Below are 8689 nucleotides of genomic sequence, written 5' to 3' on the forward strand. Positions count from 1 at the left end.
CTTCGCCGGGCCGCCCCCGCCCAGCCATCTGTTCTGGGATCGGCAAGGTGGATAGAGCCCTCCGGATCGCGTCCGGTCCTTTCTTTCCCAAGCCTCAGTTTTCTTATCTGTAAAGAGGGCGGAGCCGCGTCGCCGTTGTGGGGTGGCTGCGCGCACACTGGGCCCGGAGGGCGCTGGGGCATCTGGCGCGAGGCCCGGGGGTGGGGGCGCGGCACGTTTTCTCGCTGCCGCTGAGAGCTTCAGAGGCGGAGGGCGGAGCTCGGAGCTGGGCGCTCGGAGGGGCATTAGATTGGGGAGGACAGAGACTTGAGAGGGGACTCAGGAGGGCTCCGGTAGGGTAGCCCTAGCACGTTTTTTTCTTTTCCACTCTCCACCTGCAGCGGAAGCCGGGAAGGGGGCAAGCTGCCCAGTGAATGGGCCCACAGGGTCGAGTTCCATTCCCTGCACAGTCTGGGGCCAGTTTCAAGACCCTGCAGCCTGGCCGGCCCTGGTCACCCCCACACTGTTTTTCTGTAGATTGCCCTCCTCCTCCTGCTTCTAGGTCACCCTCATGGCCCCCCACCCTCAGGACCACCCTGACGGCCCCCTCTGTGTTAGGAGTTTGTGCCCCAAAAGAGGGAAGTGCACAGCGGTGCCCCGCCGGGATGTGGGCATTGGAGGTGAAGTCCAGGAGCAGGAAGCAGAGGCGATGAGGGTTTGGGGGCAGGTTCCACACCAGGCTGTGATCCGGGCCTCAGTTTCCTCATTTGCAGAAGGGTCAGGGAGAGTTTCCCCTCCGCCTGCTTGCCCAGCTTGATGGCGAGGTTCGGTGGGGCAGCTCAAGCCCCTTCGTGAGGGTTCGCAATGACCTTTGGAGGAGCCAAGTGTCATGTCTGTAGGTTTTAGGAGCCACACATTGGGGCGTTTTGAAGGTGGGGGGTGGGGAACCTGGATGCTGGAGAAGGGCAAGCTGGGGGGGGCGTGTCTTCAGTGTTCTCAGACCCCGCCCACTGCCTGGAGCTGGCCCAGCCAAGGTGCCAGACAGGATTTGGGGTGGGGTCCCGGTTTTTTGCAGGCCCCTTCATCCCTAGCTGAATGGTCCCTGGGGATTTCTCCCCAAGTGAGTCAGCGGGAGCTCTACTGGAGAGACATCTGGGGGTTTTTTGAAGGTGGAGAAGTTGGGGTGGGGGAGCATGGAGAAAGGGTGATGATGCCTTGTCTGGCTTTTATTGGGGTGGACGCCCTCATCCTCGGATACTCCTGCATACCCAATAGGAAAGAAACCCCATCTTTCTCACTGTTGACCTCCCAGACTGCCTCCACCCCCTCACACACAGAAAAGTTGGCAGCAGCATAGCATCAGGACCCTTGCCCACTGGCTTGATTTGATTTCTCCTAGCCCCTATATGCTGCAGGGAAGGGGGCACCCAGGCTCCCTGTGTGGGCCTGGGGGTGGTGGCATTGACCAGTAAACTGGTGGCAGAGGAGGAAGGAGGAGGGACTGAGCTGCTTGTCACCCCTGCAATGTGTGGCGCTCAGGCTGCACCCCTGTAGGCAGACCTGTGGGGGCCTTAACACTGTGTCCCAAAGCCCCTTTACAAAGGTGACTCCCGCGGGGCCAGGAAAAGTGGTTTCAAGAAGCTGGGGCACTCCGTGCTTAAGCTGCTTGCTCCGTGTTCTCCCAGCCTGCCTGGTTTTTGATGCCTTCCACCCAACCCCACCCCCGGGAATGGGGAGGCCAGAGTGAGCCTGGAGTCCCCAGTCCCTGCACAGTGGTGGTGGTGGCGGCGTCCACGCACTAGAGACCCCACAATGAACAGGATTCCTGGGCTGGGCAGGCCTGGAGACAGATTGGATAAGGAGCCATAATTGGGCACCTGCTGTCTGCAGAACCCTAGCCTCAGGGCTCTTGCGAGTTAGCTTCTGCCCCTCCCCACTGCTGGGAGGTGTGGTCTTCTTAGCTGAGAACAATCTATTGTCACCCAGAGGGTTGTGACCCATTGCGGCTATGGGTTGAAGGGTAGGGCTGCTCCAATGGGTGGCCAGCAGCTGACCGAAGGCCTTCTTTACGCAGCACCGCGGGGTACGTCTAAGCCCCTGGCCTTTCACCCATTTAGCGAGCAGGGAGCAGAGGCCATGTGTGCCGGCCAGGAGCCTCCACCTTGGCGAAGGGAGCTGCACATGGCCCCATTTTATGGATGAGCAAATTCAGGCAGGGGTGGCCTGCCCATTATCATCTGCACTCCTTTTGGCTCAGACGGGGGCGACAGGGGCATCTGCAGGGTGAGAGGGAAGAGGGGATCCAGAGGTTCACCAAGCCCCCCACCCCCACCCCCACCTCTGTCAGCCCGGCAGCTCCTGGCCCCGGCCAGCGCGCTCCTGCGTGGGGCGGGAAAGGACTTTGGAAGCTGCGGGGATGTTGACGGAGTTGCCGTGGATACGGAGTGTGTGAGCTCAGAGATTGGGCGGGGGCGGGAGGAGAGGCTGCTGTCTGCTCTGAAACCACCTTCATCTCTGGACCCCCACCCCCAGAATCCCCCAGCATGTGGCACATGGGCCTGCCCTACACCTTCTGGGTGCCCCTCATCCAGAGACAGGGATCAGACATGGAGGGGAGGGACCTTGAGTGCCCGAGCACACGCCCCGTCCCTGCCAATGCTTCAGACCAGGGACTGGAGCCTTCTCTGGGGGAGGGGCTGCCCTGTGCACTGAGGTATTGCCCTCCCCCCCCCCACTGGCCAACCCAGCAGCACCCCCCATGTCTTCAGAGCAGAATGTCTGGCCCAGCCCCCTGGCGCAATTTGAGCCCCCATTTAGCTCAGCACCATCTCTGCGTCGCAGGCTTCCCAGGACAGACTGGAGTTACCTGGAGGAAGGAAGCCCCAAGTGGTCCTGAGGTCTCAGGGGCAGGGCAGGGCAGGGCATGTACTAGGGAGGCTCTGGTTGGAAGGGCTTGCCTGAGGTTTGAGGACTGGGTGGGAAGGGGCCGAGCAGGTGAAGGTGAAGGGTTCTCCTTAATCCCAAGGGCAGGTGGGGGTGGGGGGCTTGCTTGGCTCTGCAGGGGAAAATCCGTTTATAGAGAAGGGATTATTGAAGAGGGTGGGTCTGCCCCCATCTGGGAGGAAGGAGGGTGGGTTGGCCAGCAAATTGGGTCAAAGGGAGAAGTCTTCAGACCGGGAAGAGTGGGGACAAGAAGTGAACCCCAAGAAGAGGAGCATATGGGAGAAGTGGCCCAGAGCAGGAGACAGCTCCCCCAGCTGCAGGGCAGGCCTCTGACACCCAGAATGGGGAAAGACACTGGCTTATCTGGGGGCCCAGTGGCAGGCCTGAGAGCTATGGAAAGGGGTAGGGGTAGGGGTGTCAGCCTCTAGCTAGTATCCATAGATTACTGCCCACCTCCTGCCCCCCCCACACGCACCATGGGTGGGGTGTTGGTCTCTCCTAGTTGCACGGTGATAACCACTTCTGCCCTGTCCCATCCATTCCTGCCCCTCCCCCTATGCTCTCTGATAAAGGTGGCCAGGAGCTGGTATGTGATATCAGCCAGGCGTGGGCCACCCTGGCCCAGGGATATCTTCAGAATCGTAGCAGGGGTCCAACACACATATGCTCCAAGGACCTTCTGAGAACTGTGCCACCCCACCTGCCCCCAAGGCTCAGCCCCACCCCAGCAAAGATGCCAGGTGGGGATGTGGGTCTCAGGCTGCCTCCCACCCCCTACTTCAAATGGGCGGGGCTAGAAACCACCCCTGGGTAGGGCCCTTAACTGACAATGCAGCCAAAAGCACAGACCCAGCCCCTCCCCCGCCACCATTGTCTTGGCCTGCTGGCTCTCTCCACATGGGTATTGGGCACCAACTGCATGCCGGTGCTGCTAGCACTAGCCCCCTGAGAGTTGGGGTGTTGGGGCTCAGACTGGGAAGATCTCAGTAGCCTGGATGAGGGATTCCATGGAGGGGCCCTGGGCACGGAGGGGGTTGGAGGGGCAGTTAGGCCATGCTGGGGTCACTCCTGAGCAGAGACAACATTGCGGTGGGGGGGGGGGCACGGGGACTTCAGCTTTGACTCTGAGTGGCAGCAGGGCATAAGGTGCCAAGGGCTCCCCCAGCTGCTGGGGGGAGTTCAGCATCCGGGAGTTGTGCCTCCGCTTCCAGGTGTGTGGTGGTGAGGCTGTGGGAAGGTAGGGGGGGAGAAAAAGCAGGAAGAGACCAGTAGTAGATTGCAAAGGGGAAGCTGGGAGGGGAGGACACAGGAAGGGTGAGAGAACTGGCTTGGACTCCCTGGGTCAGGGTGGGGTAGGGGGCAGATGGGAGATGGGATTGGAGGTGGCAGGGCCAGGCTTTTATAGCCCTGTAGTTGTTGGAGGGGGAAGCTTTGGATTCAGGACCTCAAGGTCAGTTGTTCGAACCCACCAGCCGAACCCACCAGCCGCTCTGCAGGAAAAAGATGAGGCTGTCTGCTTCCATAAAGAAAGAGAGCGAGCTTCAGAAACAGTGCATTGCTTTGAGTCAGCATCAAGTCCGGTTGGCAGTGGATTTGACCCAGGAGCTAGGGCTCAAGTAGAAAATGTTTTGAAAATGATGATGGCAACATATGTACAATGTGCTTGATACAATTGCTATATGGATTGTTATAAGAGCTATGAGAGCCCCCAATACAATGATTTATTTAAAACACACACACACACACACAAAAACAAGCAGGGTGAAGACCCCATCAGACTGGCCTTCACAAGCCCCTTCTCCTCCATGCACACTGAAGCCCTGTTAAGGTGTTACCTGTAGCAGGAAGTGAGTCCCCACCCTGTGGGGGAAAGCCCCTTCCCCCAGCCACTATACAGCCCCTTGAGTAGCTGTGGGTTTTCCTGCAGTGGGGTGGGCGGGGTCACCCCTTCCAGGGCTCTCCTACCCTCTGAGGCCCCCAGAGTATCAAGGTGAAGGTCATCCCCACGCCCCTTGCCCCACCCTCGCATCTGGTCCCTAACCCACCCCCCCCACGCACATCGAGGCGGATTAAGCAGACTCCCTAACCGCTCACTGACACCCCCCCCTGACACCCCTCCGCCCCCCAAAAGTAGAATCTTAGTCTCAAGACCCCTTGGGTTCCAGTTTTCAGGAACTTCCCAGCACAGCTGCCCTCTCAAGCTCACTGGAGCAGTCTGAGTCAGAGGGTCAAGTTCACTGCGGCCCTGCCCACTTGGCTCCTCATCTCCTCCTCCGGGGCCCAGCACCTGGGGCCCCGCCCCCGTGTCCCCAGATGTCACATACACGCCCCTCCCAGCGAGGGTACTGTGGCTGCCAGGGCCTGGCTTTAGGCACGCCTGTGCAGCCTGAGCTCACACCCACGTGCGCACACCTCCCACGTGCCCAGTGCGATCTGTGGGGGGCCGGTGGGAGTGGGGCTGACAGCGAGAAGACCGCCTCCTCAGAGGCGACCCTAGTCCTGGCCCCTGGCCTGGGGCGGGGAGCGGCCACGTGAGACAGGCAGGCAGGCGGCCCCTGTCAACCTGCCTGCTGCAAAGTGGTGGGGGCGGAGGCGGGGAGCTGAGCCTGGCGCCCCGAAAGGGGAAGTGAGGGAGCTTCAGGGCAAACCGAGGTGGAGGCGGTACCCTGCTTTCTGCCTCCACCCTGCAAGATGGCGACAGGGCTGCCTGCGCCCTGGGGGACCGAGTCCGCTTCTGAAGCCAGCAGCCCCAGACCGAGCCACTCCCCTCCCTCCCTGGAGCTGCCAGCTCAGTGGGTGGGGCGCCCTTTGGAGGGGGCTGAGGAGGGCCACCCCAAGGATTTCAGGCCAACAGTGGTCTTGGGAACACTTGTGCTATCCCATAGCGCCGGCCCCCTGCTCACTGCCTGGTTCACACCCCCCCAGGGACTATCCACCCACCACCGCGCGCGTGTGTGTGTATGTGTGTGTGTGTGTGTGTGTCCAGCAGCCATTTCGTGGGGAACCGCCGGCGGTGGGGGGTGGGGGGGGTGCTGGTCCCTGACTGGTCTTCTGTGGTGCTGGCATGTCGCCCCCAGCCCCCACTTCCTTCCTCTGCTCTCCCTTCCCCCTTCTCCCACGGCAGCCCGTGAGAGCGGAGATGTCACCGCGTGGCCCGGAGAATCTAGGAGCACGCCTCCTGCGGCTGTGGGTCTGTCTTGTTTCCCTGCAGCCCTCCTGGAAGGGCCCTGCCCTGACCCTCCAGGGGGCGGCCCCCATTACCTGTAGCCCCCCCTGGTTGGCGTAGTCCTGGTCACTGAGACCCCACTGGGGCTCCCCCCACGTCAGGCCCTGCCACCCCTCGGGGCCACGCAGTGAGTTTCCTTTGACTTCTCAGTGTCCTGAGGGTCGCAAATGCGGACATAGGTGGATGTCCACATTATGCCTACTCCGCCCTTCAAAACCCGGGAAGGCTCTGCGGTCGCCGGGCCCGAGCAATGTCCAGGGGGTGCCAGTCCGGGTGCCTATGGCCACTGGTCCCCGGGTGTGGCCAGAGATTGCCAGGGCTCCGTGTTCTTAGGAGTGGGGGCCCTTGGGGGAGGGTCTAAAGGTGGGAGTGACCTGCCCCCTCCTGTCCCTTGGCACCACCTCAGGTCCGCTGGGGAGATGGCAGGCAGCTGGTTAGAAGATGGGTTGGGTTAAACCAGCAGGAGTAGCGTCCCGGCGCTGTGGCCAAGGACAGGACGGGCGGGGCCCGGCACGCGATGGGAGGGGTCTGCGGAGGAAGTTGAGGGTGGAGGCTGCTCCTCCAGCGCCATCTGCTCTGTGGGGGCGGGGCGGTCCCCGCGGTGGCGCCTGGCCACGCCCCTTCCCGGAGGTTTCCCCCCCCCCCCCTCGGTGCCCGGCTGCAGGTGGCCCGGGAAGTCCCGCGGGTGCCCCTCTGCCCGCAGAGGGACCACGGGTCTTCCCCCCTAGCCCTCGACACGGGAACACACGTGAGATTCACGTAGCCTTTGTAACGCCATAGGGTTTCCGTGCCAAAGGTGGTGGTTTGGAAGAGGGGGGTATTGGGATGGAGACTGGGGGGATAGGGGGTGGGCCGGGGTGGAGGTGAATTGGCCGCGAGTGGCCCCGCGTGACCCGTTTATATAACCGTTTGCTCCCAAAACCATTCAAAACCTTTATTCTGAGCGCATGTGCGTGAGGTCTGGGGGACACCTTTCCAGTTTGCCCTCGGGGTCACCTCCTGAGGAGGACTACTCGTCACCCGCCGTAGATTCTCATTTTTCCTTATTATGAGTGTAGATGCCTCACAGACGGTGGCGTTGCACGGGCGCCCACTTCTCCAGCCAGCACTGCCCCATTCACCCTTAGCAGAGCCTGGGTGTCCCTCCCTCCCCTCCCTCATGCACGCTCCTCAGGCCCACTGGTTTCCTGATGGCCACGTGTTTCACCCACCCTTCGCTTAGCAGCGAAGCAGCGTGCTTAAACACTGCACCACAGGGACACCCTTTTTGCCCTCTTAAGTGAAGGTCAATTTTATGCCCAAGTTCAGCTTCCAGCCTGGGAGTCCAGGAAACCTCTGGTGTCTAATCGAAAGCCTCGAGCCCCCCACTCCATCTCCTCTTTTCAAAGAGAAACGTAGGTGCCAGGCAGGCGTCCATCCGACTGACCACTGTCTGTCCTCTGCTCGGCCTAGGTGAGCGCCCCTTCGCCTGCGACTGGCCCAGCTGCGACAAGAAGTTTGCGCGCTCTGACGAGCTGGCCCGCCACCACCGCACCCACACCGGGGAGAAACGTTTCCACTGCCCACTCTGCTCCAAGCGCTTCACCCGCAGTGACCACCTGACCAAGCACGCACGCCGCCACCCTGACTTCCGCCCAGAACTGCTGCGGCGTCCCGGGGCCCGCAGCGCCTCGCCCAGCGACTCACTGCCCTGCAGCCTGGCCAGCAGCCCTGTGGCCAGCCCCTCGGCCAGCCCTGGCCCCGCTGGCCTGTAGGGTGCCCGGCCCCTGAAGTGGAGAGACCGCAGCACCCTCAGGGACAGGGTGGGCGGGAGGAGGCGCAGTCAGGGAGCCCCGCCCTCCCAGGTCCTCTGTGGATACTGAGCCCGCCTTCCAGAAAGGAGGGCGGGGCCTGCGAGGAACCCACTACGAGGCTGGGGGTCCCGGGGAGGGGTCCATTTCTGCGCCTGTAAATAACCTCGATTGTTAACTTTACTTGTATCTGTTCAACAGGGACCCTGGGCGGGAGGTCAGCAGGCCTTGCCTGGGGGTAGGTGGGGGGGTGTCCCCCCTTCCACCACCTCCCTGCTTCCCCTGGGGTAGGGTTTCCAGGAAAGGAGCCCCCTGCCCAGGGCTGGACTCCCCCCCCACCCCCCCACCCCCGCCCCCAGTTTCCTTCCAGTTTGAGATGAGTTGTGTAAAGAGCCATAGATGTACCAGGGGTCCATGTGGATCCCCACCCCCACCCCTCCCCCTCCCCGGGGCCCCCAGCCCCACCGAAAGCCATTGGAGACGTTCAGGGAAACGGGGTGGCCCAGCTGCCCCCTCGGGTACTCAATCTCAGGTGTCCCAGGTTCTGCCCCCCTGCCCCCCCCCTGGGGACACCCTGCGGATCCAGACGGGGTGTGGGCAGGTGTTGGGATTCCCATAGAGGCCCTGGCGGGGGGTTGGGGTCGGGACGGGGAGACCCCGAGGCTGCTTCCAAAGAGCATGGTGACTCAGTTTTGGGGTGGAGCGCGGAGGGGGGTCCACACCGGGAGCCAAGGCGGCTTTATTTATTTCC

General features: G+C 62.2%; 1 protein-coding gene across 1 annotated transcript; it reads left to right on the top strand.

The window, feature by feature from the left end:
* The first annotated feature begins 6342 nt into the window (after positions 1–6342).
* On the top strand, positions 6343–8279 carry KLF16 (Kruppel like factor 16). Its single transcript, XM_013008421.2, has 2 exons — positions 6343–6445; positions 7601–8279. The coding sequence occupies exons 1-2, from the start codon at positions 6343–6345 to the stop codon at positions 7900–7902; spliced, it is 405 nt and encodes a 134-aa protein (XP_012863875.1). The 3' UTR covers positions 7903–8279.
* Positions 8280–8689: the final 410 nt, after the last annotated feature.

Source organism: Echinops telfairi, unplaced genomic scaffold (genome assembly GCF_000313985.2).
Source record: "Echinops telfairi isolate 266 unplaced genomic scaffold, ASM31398v2 ScPeMD7_7459;HRSCAF=8497, whole genome shotgun sequence".
Lineage (NCBI taxonomy): Eukaryota > Metazoa > Chordata > Mammalia > Afrosoricida > Tenrecidae > Echinops > Echinops telfairi.

What these genes read in the sequence shown, in the direction of transcription:
- KLF16 (XM_013008421.2), top strand. Translation starts at nt 6,343, where the DNA reads ATGCCTACTCCGCCCTTCAAAACCCGGGAAGGCTCTGCGGTCGCCGGG. An exon ending in CTATGGCCACTGGTCCCCGG is followed by an intron (nt 6,446 to 7,600) that starts GTGTGGCCAGAG and finishes TGCTCGGCCTAG; the next exon opens with GTGAGCGCCCCTTCGCCTGC.